The sequence below is a fragment of the Vipera berus genome (genome assembly GCF_964194415.1).
Source record: "Vipera berus genome assembly, chromosome: 2".
In the NCBI taxonomy this organism is placed as follows: Eukaryota; Metazoa; Chordata; class Lepidosauria; order Squamata; family Viperidae; genus Vipera; species Vipera berus.
Window position 1 is genome coordinate 276251214 of NC_138203.1, and position 20501 is coordinate 276271714.

At 45.2% G+C, this 20501-nt stretch overlaps 1 protein-coding gene and 1 long non-coding RNA gene across 5 annotated transcripts in view; both read right to left on the reverse strand.

Annotated features, from left to right (window-relative positions):
- The window catches only part of LOC308664084 (uncharacterized protein), an 89372-nt gene that overhangs the window by 66510 nt on the left and 2361 nt on the right, over positions 1 to 20501 (reverse strand). The window contains exons 1-2 of one of the 4 annotated variants that reach the window (XM_081321061.1): positions 11233 to 11298; positions 984 to 6541 (exon numbers count right to left, since the gene is read on the reverse strand). In XM_081321061.1, coding sequence (XP_081177187.1) covers positions 4167 to 5894 — 1728 coding nt within the window. In that variant the 5' untranslated portion in view covers positions 5895 to 6541; positions 11233 to 11298 and the 3' untranslated portion in view covers positions 984 to 4166. Of the gene's footprint in view, positions 1 to 983; positions 6542 to 11232; positions 11299 to 13419; positions 18457 to 20501 lie in introns of those variants that run through there. The other 3 variants (XR_014025597.1, XM_081321062.1, XM_081321060.1) reach the window with 3 other exon arrangements.
- Positions 1 to 20501, reverse strand: part of LOC308664100 — a 101018-nt gene that overhangs the window by 66311 nt on the left and 14206 nt on the right. The window lies entirely within an intron of this gene.

Genomic DNA, 20501 nt, shown 5'->3' on the forward strand with positions numbered 1-20501 from the left:
TATAGGAGCTGTGACCAGGGGGGCTTTTGCCCAGGTTCGCCTGGTGCGCCAGTTGCGACCCTATCTGGACCGAGATGCCCTACGCACAGTCACTCATGCACTCGTGACCTCCCGTTTAGACTACTGCAACGCTCTCTACATGGGGCTGCCCTTGAGGACCACTCGAAGGCTTCAGCTGGTGCAAAATGCAGCCGCGCAAGTTGTGATGGGAGTTTCCCGTTACTCCCATGTAACACCTCTGCTCCGCGAGCTGCATTGGCTTCCAGTTGCCCTCCGGGTGAGATTCAAGGTGCTGGTGATGACCTATAAAGCCCTATATGGCTTGGGTCCAGGATATTTGAGGGAACACCTGCTGCCGGCATCAAGCTCCCTTCGTCCTGTGCGCTCCCACAGGGGGGGTCTCCTCAGGGTACCGCCGGTCAAAGAATGCCGGCGGATGACACCCAGGGGGAGGGCCTTCTCTGTGGGGGCACCTGCCCTTTGGAACCAGCTGCCCGTGGAGCTTAGGACTGCCCCCGACCTTCGATCATTTCGCCGAGACCTGAAGACCTGGCTCTTCGAGCTTTCTGGCCCAGGCTGAGTTTTAATTGGGGGTTTTAACAGGGGTTTTACATGTTTCAGGGACTTAGTTTAATCTTTTTAAATTGGTCTTAATTTTTGTATTGATGTTTTATATACCCTGTAAACCGCCCTGAGTCCTTCGGGAAAGGGCGGTATATAAATTCAATAAAATTCAAATTCAAATTCAAAATAATAATCCAAGCCTTGTAGCTGACACTCGCCGTCTCACATTCACCGGCCCCACCCACAAAATCACCCCCTTTCCCCCCCCCTCCAGGCCGCCAACCTGCAAAGATGGGGAACTCTGCCCTAAAGACTTGCAAATTTATTTGGAACTCTTACTTTCAATTGCACTGAAAGGTTTAAACAGTCATCTTCAAGCCTAGTGGACGGTCATTTAAATATGAGCCAGCAGTGTGCGGCAGCAGCGAAAAAAGCTAATGCAATCCTTGATTGCATAAACAGAGGGAGAGAATCAAGATGATGTGAAGTATTAGTACCTCTATATAAAAACGTAGTAAGACCACATCTGGAATACTCCATCCAGTTTTGGTCACATTATAAAAATCATGAGACTTTGAAAAGAGGGCAGAGTAGAACAGCTAACATGATTAAGGGCCTGGTGACTAAGGCACATGAAGAACGGTTGGAGGATTTGGGTATGGCTAGTCTAATGAAAAGAAGGACCAGGGGTGAAATGATAGCCGTGTTCCTAAAATTTGAGGGGCTGCCACAAAAACGAGAGGACCAACCTATTTTCGAAAGCACCAGAAGGTGAGATAAAAAACAATGGAAGGAAACTAATGAAGTAAAGAAGCAACCCAGAACTAAAGAGAAACACCCTAACAGTGAGAACAGTTAACAAGTGAAAGAGCTTATCTTCAGAAGTTGCACTGTGTTGGCTTTTTTGGCAGCTGCAGCACACTGCTGGCTCATATTTAAGTGATTGTCCAGTAGGACTCCGAGACAGCCACAATCTCTGGAGGCAAGCTATTCCATTGATTAATTGCCCTCAGAAAATTTCTCTTTACTTCTATGTTGGATCTCATTTTAATAAACTTCTTGTCCTGCCCTCAGGTGCCTCAGAGAATAAGTCAATCCCCTCTTCTTGGTGACAGCCCCTCAAGTACTGGAAGAAAGCTATCATGTCCTGACAGTTAGAACAATTAACCAGTGGAACAACCTGCCTCCAGAAGTGGTGAATGCTCCAACACTGGAAGATTTTAAGAAGAGACTGGACAGCCATTTGCCTGAAATGGTATAGGGTTTCCTGCCTGAGCAGGGGGTTGGACTAGATGACCTCCAAGGTCCCTTCCAACTTATTATTATTAGTAGTAGTATGATTTCCTTTGATAGCCTAGATATACCTAGCTCCACAACTGATCCCCATATGATTTAGTGTCCAGACTCTTTTATCACCTTTACCGCTCTGCTCTGAACAATTTCCAGGGTTTCAACAACTTTTTGTATCGTGGTGACCAAAACTGGATACAGTATTTGAAATGTGGTGTCACCAGCACTGTGTGAAGCAATTCTATCTCTTCTTGTTGTCTTGACACTATGCCTCTGTTGATGCAACCTAGGACTGCATTGGCTTTTTTTGGCAGCTGCAGCACAATAATGGAGCAAGTGGTACTTGTCCACTTATCTGGTGCCCCAGGGATAGTCTGCCTTTTTGGAGACCACCTGGAGGCAGCCATCATTTTCAGCGCAACCACAATCTCTTAACACAGTCTACAAAGGGTTAAGGTAGCAAAACAGAACAGTCGGTCCCACGCCCAGGCAACAGTGACCAAGATGCAGCCACCAATTTGCCTCAGAGGCAGGCGTGGCAAAATAGCAGCTGCTTCCACAAGTCCACCATATGACCCCTGCCTTCCTTCACCAACTTGAGGTTCAGAGATCTTCAAAAGGTATGGAGGAGGAGGCTGTGAGGCGTGGTGTGGTGGGAGTCAGGCTTAAGGATTGAAGGGATCCAATGGGAGTGGGAAAAAGGCTGTGGGGGACCCTGTGGGGAAGAGAAAGGCCTGGGGGGAACTAAAAGGGTAAGGAGGTCTTGGGAAAGCAAGCCCGGGTCTGTGCTTTCATGACATGATAACATAGCCCACGAATGCATGTCCTGCTCTTCTTCACAAACTTGAGGTTCAAAAAGTATAGAGGACTTGCAATTTGATTAACGGCTTCATCAGGGAGAGAAGGAGGTGGGATAGTTCATCAAGGGAGTCTTGTTTAACCACCATTGCAAGATGCAACCGTAACTGAGGTAAAAATTGTTATCTCGAGGACTATTTGTATGGTGTCTGGGGAATTCTGGTGCTCAAAATCTGGAGGACACCAAGGTAGAAGAATGAAACTCCACAGGGGGGAATTCCATAATCAATATACAAAAAAACATTACCCAAAAGCATTTTTGACAAATTGCACAACTTCTGCAAAAGGAAATAGCCAGTAATTTCTGCTGATAACCAGAAATAAGAAGTTAGCCTTTATCAAACTAATAATTTCCACTTATTTCTCTCTGCCAACTGGCCTAAATCTGAGATGTGGACTAAAAAGGATTAGGCCAGAATTTAAATAGTTAATTTCTCATCTACACTCTCAATGGGAGATCAGAAATGAAAATCAAACCTTCTTTAAATTCATTAACTTTTGCCTCATGTCAAATTCCTTGTGTTCAATAAGGGGTGATTTATGCTCAAAGTACATTCCACAGATTGGATATTTGACAGGTGAATCCTCTGGTGCATCAACAGGTTGTAAGTATGATTGATTTTTTTCCCCACAAACAGGACATTCAAAGGGTTTCTCTCCTATGTGAATTCATTGGTGCATCACCAAGTGTGAAGTTGTAATGAAACCTTTCCCACAAACAGGACATTCAAAAGATTTCTTTCCTCTGTCCGTCCTCTGGTATATCACCAGACTGGAATTCAAACTGAAACTTTTAACACAATCTGGACACTCATATGGTTTCCTTCCTGTGTGAATTCTCTAGTGACTGGTGAGCTGGAATTTTCTAATAAAACTTTTCTTACAATCTGGACACTTGTATAATTTCTCTCCTGTCTTAAGTCCTCTGGTGGTTCACCAGGTAGAAATTGTGACTCATATGCTTTATCTCCTATGTGAGTCCTCTGGTGGTTCACCAAGTTGCAGTACCGACTAAAACTTTTCCCACAAATAGGACATTCAAAAGGTTTATCTCCTGTATATGTGTTTTGGTGTTTCACCAGATTGGAATTCTGTTGAAACTTTTCCCACACTGTTGACACTTATATGGTTTCTCTCCTTTGTGAATCCTCTGATGGTTCACTAGACTGGAATTGTGACTGAAACGTTTCGCAGAAACCTGACACTCATATTGTTTCTCTCCCGTGTGAGTCCTCTGGTGTATCACCAGGCTGGAATTCTGACTGAAACTTTTCCCACAAAGAGCACATTCAAAGCGTTTCTCTCCCGTGTGAGTCCTCTGGTGTATCACCAGGCTGGAATTCTGACAAACGTTTCTCACAAAGAGCACATTCAAAGCGTTTCTCTCCTGTGTGAGTCTTCTGGTGTTTCACCAGGCTGTAATTGTGATTGAAACTTTCCCCACAATCTGGACATTAAAAAGGTTTGTCTCCTGTATGTATTCTCTGATGACACGTGAGCTGGAATTTTCTAATGAAACTCCTTCCACAGTCTGGACACTCATATGATTTCTTTGTGAGTCCTTTGTGAGTCCTCTGGTGTTTCATAAGGTAAGCATTTTGAACAAAACTTTTCCCACACTCTGGACACTTATATGGTTTCTCTCCTGTGTGAGTCCTCTGGTGTATCACCAGACTGGAACGGTAACTGAAACTTTTCCCACAAACCAGACACTCATATGGTTTCTCTCCTGTGTGAATCCTCTGGTGTATCTCCAGTACATAATTCTGACTGAAACTTTTGCCACATACTGGACACTCATATGGTTTCTCTCCTGTGTGAGTCTTCTGATGTTTCACCAGGTTGGAATTGTTACTGAAACATTTCCCACAATCAAGACATTCAAAGGCTTTGTCTCCTGTGTGACTCCTCTGGTGTTTCACAAGGTAAACATTGTGACTGAAACTTTTTCCACACTCTGGACACTTATATGGTTTCTCTCCTGTGTGAATCCTCTGATGTTTCACTAGATTTGAATTGTAACTGAAACGTTTCCCACAAACCCGACACTCATATGGTTTCTCTCCTGTGTGAGTCCTCTGGTGTACCACCAGGCTGGAATTTTGACTGAACCTTTTCCCACAATGTGGACATTCATATGGTTTCTCTCCTGTGTGAGTCCTCTGGTGTATCATCAGACTGGAATACTCACTGAAACTTTTGCCACAAAGAGCACATTCATAGCATTTCTCTCCTGTGTGAGTCCTCTGGTGTCTCACCAGGTGGGAATTTTTACTAAATTTTTTCCCACAATTAAGACAGTCAAAGGGTTTCTCCCCTGTGTGAATCCTCTGGTGTATCACTAGTTCACAATTCTCACTGTAACCTTTCCCACAATCAGGACATTCAAAGGGTTTCTCTCCTGTGTGAATCTTCTGATGTTTCACCAGGTTGGAATTTTTACTGAAACTTTTCCCACAATCTGCACACTCATATGGTTTCTCTCCTGTGTGAATTCTCTGATGCATCACCAAGTCAAAATTCCCACTGAAACCTTTCCCACAATCAGGACATTCAAATGGTTTCTCCCCTGTGTGAGTCCTCTGGTGTCTCACCAGGCTGAAATTCTGACTGTACCTTTTCCCACAATCAGGACATTCAAAGGGTTTCTCGCCTGTATGAGTCCTCTGGTGTGTCACCAGATTACCAATCTGACTGAAACTTTTCCCACACTCGGGACATTCAAAGTGTTTTCCTCCGGTGTGAGTCCTCCGGTGTGTCAGCAGATTAGAAATCTGAGTGAAACTTTTCCCACACTCGGGACATTTAAAGGGTTTCTCTCCTGTATGAGTCCTCTGGTGTGTCACCAGGATGTAATTCCAACTGAACCTTTTCCCACAGTCAGGACATTCAAAGGGTTTCTCTCCTGTGTGAGTCTTCTGGTGACTCGTGAGCTGGAATTTTTTAATAAAACTTTCCCCACAATATGAACACTGATATGATTTTTCTCCTGTGTGAGTCCTCTGGTGTCTCACCAGGTGGCAATTCTGACTGAAACTTTTCCCACAGTCAGGACATGGAAAGGGTTTCTCTCCTGTGTGACTCCTTTGGTGTCTCGCCAGGTTGGAATTCTGACTGAAACTTTTCCCACAGTCACGGCATTCAAAGAATTTCCCTTCTTTGTGAATCCTCTGGTGACTCATGAAGTGAGAATTTCTAATGAAACTTCCCCCATAAATGGGACACTCACACACTGTCTTCTTGGTGTGTGTCCTGTGATATATCACAAGAGATGTTCAGACTAAACCTTTTGCAACTTTTCTAGCATTTCAATGGCTTTTCTACAGGGTGGATCTTCTCGTGCATAATCAGTTGTTATGTCCTATTTGTGTTTTTCCCACAATTGGCACATCCATGCAGCTTTTCCACCAATGATATTCTTGAGGGGGTCAAAAATATGGACGATCTCTTATTTAGTAGTACTTTGAGTCAAGCCGGTTGTTTCTGTATAGGTTGAGGCCTGCCTTACTGTCTGCTCTACGTGCCTAATTGACCTTTTCTTGCCACTGACTTCCAGATATTTCCTTTCTTTTTCTGAATCAAAAATTTAAAAAATCCCTTGATTTTTTGTGTAACGTATCCTTGAGTTTCGTGAAGTCTACTTTTACCAGCTTCAAATCTCTTCTTGGTTTTCTCTTGTTTCTCTCTCGCCTGCTGAGAAAAGTGTAGAATTTTGTGCCTTTCTGAAGGAAATGGAAAATATTTCGATTTCTGGCTTGATTTGCTTTCCTTTTAAAATCTGCTTGTTATTCTCAGTTGACCAGGGTGCTCTTATTGCCATCCTCTTTATCTATAAGATTCAAAGGAAAGTGTAACTTTAGTTGTTTATAAAATGGCTTCAGAAGATGTGAGAAAAAGAAAAAAGCATACATTACAAATAAGCAAACATGCCACAATACAAGAAAAACTTCCTACATTAATTATGATTCATTTGACACACGGAAGACTACTGAGATCCAAGTTCAAATATCCACTCAGTCATGAAATACTCTTTTTTGATTTGGGTCAATCACAAATGCTTAGTAATGCAAACCGTTATCATCAAATACATCTGGAAGTGCTGGGAATTATACAGTTGTAGTACAGACAAAAATAGAAATATACAAACATACAAATGTGGGCTGTTGGTTTGATCTCTGGGCTTGGTAATTAAGTTGCAAATGTTTCATCTCCGGGGAGACATCTTCAGTGCAGCTTGAATTGTATTTGGTTTGTTTGGAATGTTGCTTCCGGTATTTCAGTTGAAGTAGCTCTCTCACTCCCAGTTGGTTACAGTCAAACCTTCTAAGGTATTTTTAGAGATGTGGGGACTTTAACAAATGAAACGATGCCTAAAGTCTCAGCTGTCAATTTTTGCAATGAACCTGGCTGAAGCCATTTTCTTTTGTACACAGTTGCCACACACTTTAGAAGGGGGAATGAGACTGGATGTATTGCTAAGCATAACATAGAATGACCATGGGAACCAAGGTCATCTCCACAAATGTTGGAGGAAGATGGGGAGGAGTGACTAATAGTCCACCAATTAACTCCATTGGACAGCATGATTTTGACACTTGGGGGGGGAAGGAGTTTGATACTTTTAATTATGCTGAATCCACAGGACATATTCAGAGTTGGTTTCACTTTTGAACGTGCTGATACGATGTACCCCATAAACATGTTGACTGAGGAAACTGCTAGCCTCGGAGTTCTAATTTGGTTGGGATCGTTTGTCGGAACCATGACATTAGCAAGATGTAGAGCGCTAGTGTCAGCTCTGCCTGGCTCAGCTGGGGCCTCACAGGCATTCTGCCATCAAAACAAGAAGCGGGGGGGGGGGGGAGAATGAAAAGGGAAAAGTTGAAAGGGAAATAAATCTTTGTGTGTACATGATAGGAAATCGGGAGGGAGGGGATAACAGGTGAGAAGGACCAGAGCAGCCAGATCCTGTTTGTACTAACAAAGGGTGTGTGTGTGTGAGAAACATCAGTGGAATACTGTATTGCTTAGGAGCACGGTATGTTTTTTGAAGCTACAAATAACGCTGCAATTGGGAACACCTCTTCATTTTTGAAGAATAGAACTGAAGATGGTAGTTTAATTTTGTTCCCTTTCCTTAACAGAGTCCATGTTTAAGAATATTAAAGCTACTCTGCCACAGCATGCTTTTGGGGGATTGGTGCAGCACCCAGACATTACTGCAAGTAAAATTCCAGACTTTACCACCCCTACCCAAAAACAAAAGCTAGGGCAGGGCAGGGCAGAAAATGCCTTTGAAAGATAATGCAGTGCTTAATTCTTCCCAATTAAATTAAGAGGCTGTGCGGTTTTGAAATACTTGGCATTGTCTGAATAAAGGTATTATTCCAAAGGAAGATGTTGCAGCTGAGATTAAAGATCACCTGACAGTAGAAGATGGAAAGGGTTTCACAGAAGGTGCTAGGCAAGCGCAGAACATGGAAGATGTAAGGCTTGGACCTTGCCTACAAAGTAGCCCATTTTGTTAAGCAAGATCTCTGGTTGTGGATGGCAAAAGAAGTAAAAGAAAAGGGTGAAAGAAAAAAAATGTCTTCCCTTTGACCTTGCTGGTCAAGCTCGTCTCTCTTCGCTCACCCAATGGATTAATTCTAAAGATAAGAATTTTATCTTGTGACTGTTTCTTACTACTACACTCGGGGAGTAGATCATTGTGTGACCTTGCTGTAAAAAGCAGCTGGATTTTCTCCTCCAGCAGGGGATGCTAGGCAGAAGAGTGCATTTCTCAGTTACCAGTTATCTCTCTGTAATCCTTCTTTGCATACTGCAACTAATTTTGGCCTCCACAGTATTTAAAAAAAGTTGAGACTCCAGAAAAAGTGCAGAGAAGAGCAACAAAGATGATTAGAGGACTGGAGGTTAAAACACATGAAGAACGGTTACAGGAACTGGGCATGGCTAGTCTAGTGAAGAGAAGGACCAGGGGAGACATGACAGCAGGCATCCAATATTTGAGGGGCTCTCACAGAAAGCACCTGAAGGCCAGGCAAGGAATAACAGATGGAAACTGATCAAGGAGAGATTCAACCTAGAAATAAGGAGAAATTTTCTGACAGTGAGAACAATCAACCAATGGAACAGACTGCCTTCAGAAGTTGTGTTTCAGAATCCATTTATATTCCATTCCTAATTTCCTATCTGCGCAAACCTAAATCTCACCCCCCTTATTGGATTCTGCCATCCACAAGGAGGAAGAGAGAAGATGTCAATTGGCAACCCCTATCCATCAGATGCAAGGTTGTCTATTCAGCCTGCCTAGAGGCCATCATCAAAGACCAGAAGAAGAACGTTTGAACTGAGAAGAACAAAAGCAAGAAAGGGGGGTGGTTTTCTGGTTTGCATCTCCAACTGGAATGTGAAGGGGAGGAAATAATGACGCTGTAAATGCATTGAGGTTCTCAATGCATTTACATGAAACTTAACTGAAACTTAACTCATCCGGGACTGACCAAATGGACTGAGGGGAGGGGTTTCACTTCAGGACACTTTAAAAGTATCGATGTGTCACACAGTTTCCAGATTCTGTCTAGATTATCCACTACCAACTATGTTTTAGTAAAAGTTCCTGCTTGGACAATCGTGTCTCTGAGAGTTCTTCTTTCCTAAAATGTGGATTGGGGTGGGTTCTGACATTATGGGAGTTTCAAACCTGGAGGCTTTCAAGAAGAGACTGGACTGCCATCTGTCAGAAATGGTGTAGGGTCTCCTGTTCAGGCGGGGGGTTGGACTAGATGACCTGTAAGGTCCCTTCCAATTCTGTTATTCTATTCTATTCCATGCCATGCCCAGGCACCCTAAGAAATATGAGTATTACCCCCAAACATCTCAGAGTTCTCAAAACATCTTGAGGAGCTCCAGTTGGCTGGAAATGGGCTAGTCATGGAGGGGGGGGAAGAGATGGGCTGGGGGCAGACCTACCCCTTATTTTGCATCCAGCAAGCGCGGTGATTTCAGACCTGGCTTGAATTTACGGCAACCAACACTCTTAGCAAAAGAGCCCTTTGCTTTAATCAAATGGAATCGAAGGCTTTTGTTTCTAAGGGATAGGATTGGGGCAGATTTGACATTAAGCCAGGTCTGCAGTGGTGGTCAACTTGGAGAGGAAACCGTCTCTACCATAGGAATCATACAAACAATGTCGTCTCAAGGGAGCGACCGAGGAAGAGATCGAGGCTTAGGGGAGGGCATCCTGGAAACCCCCTCCTGGAGGGCTGGATCTATCCGGATGGCTGGGAAAGGAAAGCCACTAAGATTCCGACGGGTCAGGAAAAAGGAAGAATGGGAAGAGAAACCCATTGGAGTGACATTCATCCCTGTGGGCCGAGGCAGCTGCCAGCAAGAAGACGCAAGTGGAGCTGAAGGAAGAATCGAGCACAGGAGAGCAGGATCGAGAGGACAACTTTTTAGTAAAAAAAAACCCTTTTGCTTCAACCCAATCGAGTCAAGGGTATTTCTTTCCTAAGAGATCAGATCGGGGCGAGTCTGACAACTGCTTTTGAGCCAAGGTCAAGGTCCTTTTTAAAAGTGGAGAGCTATGGGGTCAAAATATTCACTCATTCTTTGTTTGCAAGCAACTTTTTAAAATTATCTTTAACTATACTACAATATGTGGGAACATGTGTGGGGAATGCCCTCGCTGTTAAATTTAGAGAACTGTTTTCTGTTAAAAATGATAAATCTAGACAATTATTATTCCTTTCAAAGCACGTGGGGATAATGGACCTCTGCCCTCCCCTTTAAGAAAAAGCCCAGTCAAAATACCATCATCCATGTAGGGCTGTTCACTTACGTGGGCAGAGAGAAACAGGGACGCAGCAGTCACCAGAGAGGGAATCTGAGCACGTAAGAGAGGCAGATTCAGGGGCTCCATCTCAAAGGAAGCCCACCTGGACAGGGCAGCCCATTGGCCAAGCCCACCTGGACGCCTCTCGGCTCCCCCTCACCCGCCTTCCAGACGCCATTCAGCTCCTCCTCGCAGGGTCCCCGCCCTCCCCTCCAGCCTCGCTCCCTCCCAGCCCAGAGCTCCCCCCGTCCTCTCCCTCCTCCTCCTCCCCTCCAGGCACTGGCAGGCTGACCCTCCCCAGCAGCGAGAGGGGAACGTGGGAACGGGGGTGCCCAACCTTCCGGGAAAGACCGGGAGCCCCCAGGGGGGAGCCGGGCTGCGCCAAGAGGGGGGGCTGCGGGGCAGGAGGGGGGCTCGGGGGAAGGACCTGGAGGGGATCGGAGAGCCGTTCGCGGAAGCCGAAACCCAGGAGGAGGAGAAGCGAAGGCGCAGCGCTTCCCACCGAGCAGAAAAGCCCGCGAGGAAAGGCGGAGACTCGGAAGGGGAGGGGGCGCAACTGGGGGAAACCCACCTGGCTCTCCCTCCCTCCCTCCCTCCCCCGAGGAATCCCCCCTCCCCTTCCCCCCCCGGGGATTCCCCCCTCCTGATTGCCCTCCCCCTCTCGCAGCCTCCTCGCCCACCTGGCGCCCTTTCAGCGACCCTCCCCGCGAGGGGAATCTCCGCAGCGCTGCCGTAAGAAAGGCTGGGAGAGCAGGAAAAGGGGCGGGAGGGGCCGGAAAGTGCACTCCCACAGCCTTTTTCCCGTTTCCGGCCTCCTCTCTAGGCGCCAGAGAAAAGCTCTCTGCCTTTAACCCCTTCGTGGAAGCCGCTGCGGGGAGGGGGCGACAGCACAGGCAGAAATGCAGCCCCCAACCAGGACAGATGATCCACCAGGTTTCCCTGAAGGCTGCAAATGTTCATTTCTCCATCTCTCTCCATCTCTTCTCAGGTATTGTTGACAATTGGATCCAGAAATGTCAAACTTGGATTCATCATTGCATAATACTCTCTTCCACTGATCCCGTAATCCAATTTTTGTGAGCTTCAGCATATCTTAGCTGAAGCCATCTGTGGGATGCAGGCAGCACACAAAGCCACACACTCTCTGGTGCGTGAAAAAACTTTTCTCCACAGAACCGGTCTCTGGTGCCCAAAACGTTGAGGACCTCTGCCCTAAGGCTATTTTCTTTACTCTCTGCCCTGGAGGCCTCTGGGCATAGGACTGGCATCTGTGTCACTAAGCAGCCGGTCATTAAGCATGCTGTCACATGACAGTGCCAACTTACATCTGTTCCTCTGCAGTTGTTAAGCCAAGCATGACCGTGACTTGCAAATTCCTGCCGGCATTCCCCACTTATTTTTCTTGTCAGGAGCTAGTGGGAAAGTCACAAATGGGGATCGTGAGCGTGGGATGCTGGAACCATTATAAATGTGCACCCGTTCCATTTTATGACCTTTCTTGCCACAGTTGTGAAGTGAATCACCGCAGGTTTTAGTTAGTAACGGGGTTGGGGTTATTTTGCATTAACATTGTTATTATTCAAAATACAAAGAAAAACATAATTAGATATATACTCCTCTTCAAATAAAGCGATCAATCTAAGCATCTCTACAAAACCACACACTCTCTGGTGCGTGGAAAAACTTTTCTCCACAAAACCGGTCTCTGGTGCCCAAAACATTGGGGACCTCTGCCTTAAGGCAATTTTCTTTACTCTCTGCCCTGGAGGCCTCAGGGCATAGGAGTGGCATCCCCGTCACTAAGCAGCCGGTCATTAAGCATGTTACGTCACTCCTAGTAGTCCTTTTCTTTAGACTGGCCATACCCAATTCTTGCAACCATTCTTTATGTTTTTGTCTCCAGGCCCTCAATCTTCTTAGTTGCCCTTTGCCCTTTTCCCCCAAAGTCTCAACAGCTTTTGTGTAATTTGATCAAAAGTGGATGCAGTATTCCATGTGCCCTAAGGCTTTATAAAGGTAAAGGTAAAGGTTCCCCCGCACATGCGTGCTAGTCGTTTCCGACTCTAGGGGCCGGTGCTCATCTCCGTTTCAAAGCCAAAGAGCCAGCGCTTGTCCGAGGACGTCTCCGTGGTCATGTGGCTGGCATGACTAGACGCCAAAGGCGCACGGAACGCTGTTACCTTCCCACCGTAGTGGTCCCTATTTTTCTACTTGTATTTTTATGTGCTTTCGAACTGCTAGGTTGGCAGAAGCTGGGACGAGTAACAGGCGCTCACTCTGCTATGCGGCACTCGGGATTCGACCCGCCAAACTGCCGACCTTCTGATCGACAAGCTCAGCGTCCTAACCCACTGAGCCACCGCGTCCCTAAGGCTTTATAAAGCGGTACTAATATTTCATGTGATTTGGATTCTATTGTTGCAGAATCAAGAGACTCAGACCCCGGAATCAAAAGAAGTTTGGCTTATTTTGCGCAAAAGGTTCAGAACAAAAAGCAAAGGCAATGTCTGAACACCTTGTCATGGAAAAGCAAGTACATATATAGTCTCCAAAAGTAGCAAAACACTTATGAGCTCTGATTGGTTACATGAATTACAGACCCCCTTCTAGCTCATTTCTAGCCCCCCTTTGCATTGCTAAATTGTAGCTAAATGTTTTGCACCCTTGTTTCATTGCTAGCCTCTACGTTTCCTGTACCATGTTTGTGGTTAGCTACAAGCGAGACATATGTGGTTAGCTGCAACTGAACTGTGTGCTAGCTTACTTACAAACCACAGGTGAACTCGTGGTTTGACATTTTCCATTTCCTTGTTCTTCTTCTAACTAATACACGCGTTTTTCTTCATGCCTCACTTTTGTGTCCTACCTCACATTTATGACATACAGCATTCATATGTATTCTTTGTATCTTTCTTTATGGCCTACCTCACTATGCCTGTTTATAAAACCTGCGATTGTATGTTTTTTTGGCTGCCGCCACACACTGCTGTGTCATATTTAAGTGGTTGTCCACTTGGACTCAAAGATGCCTCTCACAGCAGGTTTTGCCTAATCTGCACTTCGACCTTTGGTTTTTCCTGTCTAGGTGTAAAACCTTGCTTTTCTCCACATTAATTTTCATCTTGCTGGATAGGGTCCACTTTTCAAGTCTGTCAAGATTAACCCTAACCCTAGAAGACAGTATTGGATATTCCTGCCAGCTTAGTGTTATGTGCCAATTTTATGAGTTCCCCTTCTATTCCCTCATCTAAGTCATTTGTGAAGATATTGAAGAATACCGGATCTAAAACAAAACTTTTTATTTTAAAAGGCTTTGTCTATCCTTGTTTTATTTTGGAAAAAAAATTTTTTGTGGAGTTTGTATTTATATTCACTTTCTAGATAAAATATTTTTTAAAAAATAAACCCCTTTATGAGAAGCAAGTTTATGGGATTGTTTTGCACCTGTTTTATAAACTGTCTCCGAATTCATGGAAACATAGCATAATAGGCTTGGAAGGGAAGCTGGGGGGGGTCTTCTAGTCCAACACGTAGCTCAAGGCATGAGCCTTATACCATCCCACTCAAAAGATGGTCCAGCCTATTTCTGAAAACCACCAGTAATGGGACAGCCACAATCTCTGGAGGCAAGCTATTCTATTGATTGCCATCACTGACAGAAAATTTCTCCTTACTTCTACATTAGATCTCATTTTAATAAGCTTCCACTCGTTACTTCTTGTCCTAAACCTTCACCCATTACTACTTATCCTGCCCTCAGGTGCCCTAGAGAGTAAGTCAATCCCCTGTTCTTGGTGACAGCCCCTCACGTACTGGAAGACAGCTATCGTCTCCCTCAAGTATGATGACCTTTGACAGCCTAGATATACCTAGCTCCCACAACTGATCACCATATGATTTAGTGTCCAGACCCTTTATCATCTTTACCGCTCTTCTCTGCACAATTTCCAGGGTTTGAACAACTTTTTCTATCGTAGTGACCAAAACTGGACACAGTATTCTAAGTGTGGTGTCACCAGCACTGTGTGAAGCAATTCTATCTCTTCCTATTGTCTTGACACTATTCCTCCGTTGATGCAACCTAGGACTGCATTGGCTTTTTGGGCAGTTGCAGCACAATAATGGCGCAAGTGGTACTTGTCCACTTATCTGGTGTCCCAGGGATACATAGTCTGCCTTTTTGGAGACCTCCTGGAGGCAGCCGTCATTTTCAGCGCAACCACAATCTCTTAACACAGTCTACAAAGTGTTAAGGTAGCAAAACAGAACAGTCGGTCCCAGGCCCAGGCGACAGTGACCAAGATCCAGCCACCAATTTGCCTCAGAGGCAGGTGTGGCAAAATAGCAGCTGCTTCCACAAGTCCACCATATGGCCCCCGCCCTCCTTCACCAACTTGAGGTTCAGAGACCTTCAAAAGGTATGGAGGAGGAGGCTGTGAGGCATGATGTGGTGGGCTTAAGGATTGAAAGGATCCAATGGAAGTGGGAAAAAGACTGTGGGGATCCTGTGGGGAAGGGAAAGGCCTGGGGGGAACTAAAAGGGAAAGGTCTTTGGAAGGCAAACCTGGGTCTGTGCTTTCATGACATGCTAACATAGCCCACGGATGCATGTCCTGCTCTTCTTCACATTCAAAAGGTACAGAGAACTTAAATTTGTTAAATGGCTTCATCAGGGAGAGAAAGAGGTGGGATAGTTCATCAAGGGAGTCTTGTTTAACCACCATTGCAAGATGCAACCGTAACTGAGGTAAAAATTGTTATCTCGAGGACTATTTGTATGTTGCCTGGGGAATTCTGGAGCTCAAAATCTGGAGGACACTAAGGTAGAAGAATGAAACTCCATAAATTGGAATTCCATAATCAATATACAAAAAACACCACCCAAAAGCCTTTTTGACAAATTGCACAACTTCTGCAAAAGGAAATATCAAGTAATTTCTGCTGATAACCAAACATAAAAAGCTAGTCTTTATCAAATTAATAATTTCCACTTATTTCTCTCTGCCAACTGGTCTAAACCTGAGATGTGGACTAAAAAGGATTAGGCCAGAATTAAAATAGTCAATTTCTCACCTACACTCTCAATGGGAGATCCGAAATGAAAATCAAACCTTCTTTAAATTCATCAGCTTTTGCCTCATGTCAAATTTCTTGTATTCAATAAGAGGTGATTTACGCTTCAAGTACATTCCACAGATTGGATATTTGACAGGTGTCCACACATGTGAATCCTCTGGTGCATCAACAGGTTGTAAGTATGACTGAAACTTTTCCCACAAAAAGGACATTTAAAGGGTTTCTCTCCTGTGTGAGTCCTCTGGTGTATCACCAGACTGGAATTCCGACTGAAACTTTTACCACATTCTGGACACTCATACGGTTTCCCTCCCATGTGCGTCCTCTGGTGGTTCACCAGGTAGGAATTTTCCTTGAAATTTTTCCCACAATCAGGACATTCAAATGGTTTCTCTGTGTGAATCCTTTGGTGTCTCACCAGACTAGAACGGTAATTGAAACTTTTCCCACAAACTGGACACTCATATGGTCTCTCTCCTGTGTGAATCCTCTGGTGTATCACTAGTTCATAATTCTGACTGAAACTTTTCCCACAATCAGGACATTCAAAGGGTTTCTCTCCTGTGTGAGTCTTCTGATGTTTCACCAGGTTGGAATTGTCAGCGAAACGTTTGCCACAATCTGGACACTCATACGGCTTCTCTCCTGTGTGAGTCCTCTGGTGTATCACCAGGCTGGAATTCTCATTGAAACATTTCCCACAGAGAGCACATTCAAAGGGTCTCTCTCCTGTGTGTATTTTCTGGTGACTCGTGAGCTGGAATTTTCTACTGAAACTTTTCCCACAATCAACACATTCAAATGGTTTCTCTCCTGCGTGAGTCGTTTGGTGACTCGTGAGCTGGAATTTTCTAATGAAACTTTTCCCACAATCTGGACAGTCATATGATTTCTTTTCTCTGTGAGTCCTCTGGTGTTTCACCAGGTTGGAATGGTCAATGAAACCTTTCCCACAATCAGGACCTTCATAGGGTTTCTCCCCTGTGTGAGTCCTCTGATGTTTCACCAGGCTGGAATTGTGTCTATAACCTTTCCCACAATGAGGACATTCAAAAGGTTTGTCTCCTGTGTGAGTCCTCTGGTGTATCACCAGGCTGTAATTGTGACTGAAACCTTTCCCACAATCAGGACATTCAAAGGGTTTCTCTCCTGTATGAATCCTCTGGTGTTTCACCAGGCTGGAATGGTCAGTGAAACCTTTCCCACAATCAGGACATTCATAGGGTTTCTCCCCTGTGTGAGACCTCTGATGTTTCACCAGGCTGGAATTGTGTCTATAACCTTTCCCACAATCAGGACATTCAAAAGGTTTCTCTCCTGTGTGAGTCCTCTGGTGTATCACCAGGCTGCAATTGTGACTGAAACCTTTCCCACAATCAGGACATTCAAAGGGTTTCTCTCCTGTGTGAATCCTCTGGTGTTTCACCAGGCTGGAATGGTCAGTGAAACCTTTCCCACAATCAGGACATTCATAGGGTTTCTCCCCTGTGTGAGTCCTCTGATGTTTCACCAGGCTGGAATTGTGTCTATAACCTTTCCCACAATCAGGACATTCAAAAGGTTTCTCTCCTGTGTGAGTCCTCTGGTGTATCACCAGGCTGGAATTGCGACTGAAACTTTTCCCACAATCAGGACATTCAAAGGGTTTCTCTCCTGTGTGAATCCTCTGGTGTGACACCAGGTTAGTAATCTGACTGAAACTTTCCCCGCACTTGGGACATTCAAATGGTTTCTCTCCCGTGTGAGTCCTCTGGTGTATCACCAGGCTGGAACTGTGATTGAAACCTTTCCCACAATCAGGACATTCAAAGGGATTCTCTCCTGTGTGAATCCTCCGGTGTGTCTTCAAGTTAGAAAACTGAATGAAACTTTTCCCACACTCGGGACATTCAAATGGTTTCTCTCCCGTGTGAGTCCTCTGGTGTATCACCAGGCTGGAACTGTGACGGAAACCTTTCCCACAATCAGGACATTCAAAGGGTTTCTCTCCCGTGTGACTCCTCAGGTGTATCACCAAGTGGGAATTCCGACTGAAACGTTTCCCACAGTGCAGACATTCAAAGAATTTATCTCGTTTTCGAGTCATTTGGTGACTCATGAGGTGGGAATGTCTAATGAAACTTTTCCCCAAATTGGACACTCAACACTTTCTCCTTGGTGTGAGTCCTCTGACGTATCACAAAGTTGCTCTAGTTGCTAAGGCATTTACCGCAGTGAGAGCATTTGCAGGGCATCTGTCCTGTCTGTGTCTTTCCACGAACCACAAGAAAGCTGTTCAGACTAAACCTTTTGTCACATTTCTAGCATTTCAATGGCTTTTCTACAGTGTGGGTCTTCTCGTGCATAATCAGTTGTTATGTACCATTAGGGTTTTCCCCACAATTGGCACCTCCGTACAGCTTTTCCACCAATGATATTCTTGAGGGTGTCAAAAATATGGGCGATCACTTGTTTAGTAGTGCTTTGATTGAAGCCATTTTTTTCTGCACAGGTTGAGGCCTGCCTTACTGTATGCTGTACATGCCTGTCTAATTGACCTTTTCTTGCCACTGACTTCCAGATATTTCCCTCTTTTTCGGAATCAAAAATAAACTCTCTTGATTTTTTGTGTAATGTATCGTGGGGTTTTGTGAAGTGTACTTTTACCAGCTTCAAATATCTTCTTGGTTTTCTCTTGTGTTTCTCTCACCTGCCGAGGAAAGTGAAGAATTTTGTGCCTTTCTGAAGGAAATTGAAAATATTTGAATTTCTGGCTTGATTTCCTTTCCTTTTAAAAGCTGCTTGTTATTCTCAGTTGTCCAGGGTGCTCTTATTGGTATCCTCTTTATCTATAAGATTCAAAGAATAGTGTAACTTTAGTTGTTTATAAAATGGCTTCAGAAGATGTGAGAAAAAGAAAAATGTATACATTACAATTAACACAATTAATTCTTCCCAATTAAATTAAGAGGTTGTACGGTTTTGAAATAGATGGCATTGTCTGAATAAAGGTATTATTGCAAATGAAGATGTTGCAGCTGAGAATAAAGATCACCTGACAGTAGAAAATGGAAAAGGTTTCACAGAAGGTGCTAGGCGAGCGCAGAACATGGAAGATGAAAGGCTTGGACCTTGCCAAGAAAGTAGCCCGTTTTGTTAAGCAAGATCTCTGGTTGTGGATGGCAAAAGAAGTGAAAGAAAAGGGTGAAAGAAAAAAAATGTCTTCCCTTTGACCTTGCTGGTCAAGCTCCTGTCTCTCTTCGCTCACCCAATGGATTAATTCTAAAGATAAGAATTTTATCTTGTGACTGTTTCTTACTACTACACTTGGGGAGTAGATCAATGCGTGACCTTGCTGTAAAAAAACAGCTGGATTTTGTCCTCCAGCAGGGGATGCTAGGCAGAAGAGTGCATTTCTCAGTTACCAGTTATCTCTCTGTAAACCTTTGCATACTGCAACCAATTTTGGTCTCCACAGTATAAAAAAAATGTTGAGACTCCAGAAAAAGTGCAGAGAAGAGCAACAAAGATGATTAGAGGACTGGAGGTTAAAACACATGAAGAACGGTTACAGGAACTGGGCATGGCTAGTCTAGTGAAGAGAAGGACCAGGGGAGACATGATAGCAGGCATCCAATATTTGAGGGGCTCTCACAGAAAGCACCTGAAGGCCAGACAAGACATAACAGATGGAAGCTGATCAAGGAGAGATTCAACCTAGAAATAAGGAGAAATTTTCTGACAGTGAGAACAATCAACCAATGGAACAGATTGCCTTTTGAATAGACATGTCACACACAAGGCCAACGGGCTGGATGTGGCCTGACATGTGGTTCCATCCGGCCCGGGCACCTGCTCTGAAAAAAGCGAAGGACTGGCCCGCTGCACCTCGGCCCGGCCCAGGCCAGGCCAACCGGGCGCTGATCTACAACCTGATTGTATCCATCAAAGCCAGAACGCGCTCAGTGTTAAATCCACGGGGCAGCCCTGCCCCGAACCCTGTGTGTGCACATAAGCAGAGTCCAGTGTCCCTGCTGGCTGTCTTGTCACGCATGCTGACTTCACCTAGGATGCCGGCGCTGGCTGTCTGCTGTGCGCACACTCAGGGGGTGGGGCAGAGGTGGCAAGGTAGCTCCTTGCTGATTCCAGTGGATCTTAGACTGAGTGCATTCTGGCTTTGACGGACAGAACCCGGTTGTAGATCAGCACCAACCCCCACACCCACCAGCACTTCCAGCCTTGCAGCCATGAGGCTTTCCTTTCACTGGGACAGACACACACACCCCATGCGGGATAGCAAGACCGGCAGCAAGATGGCAGCGCTGGCAATCTCTCCCCCTCCCATCACCCCTTCCTGAGCGTGGAGGAAGGAAAGATGAGGAGAGAAGGAAGGAAGGATGTGTAGCGGAGAGGGGAATTGGGGGGGATCAGCGCTGGCTGAGAGGCTTTGCCAGAGCTCTGAGGATTCAGCAGAGAGGTCGGGAGCTCCAGAGGCTTCCACAGTGGCTGGGGGCAGGGCGGGGCTCTTGGGGAGGGATTTTTAAAGGGGAAGAAGAGATTGACTGGCGGAAGATTTTAGTTTCTCTTTTCTGGAGAGACAAGCCAGAAGGAGGGAGAGTGAGGTAAGAACTTTATTCTTTGGAGAGAGAATAAGAAGACTTTTTGCCTTTGTACCTCGAGATGAGAAGGCAAAGAAAGGAAGGGAGGGTGGGAGGGAAAAAGGGAGAGAGGAAGGAAGGAACAGGGAGGAAGAAATGGAGAGTGGGAGGGAAGAAGGAAGGAACAGAGGAAGGAAGGAATGTAGAGTGGGAGGGAGCAAGGAAAGAACAGAGGATGGGAGGGAGGGAGGGACAATGTCCCGGCACTCGCCTTGGTCCCGTCCTCCTCTGCCGGA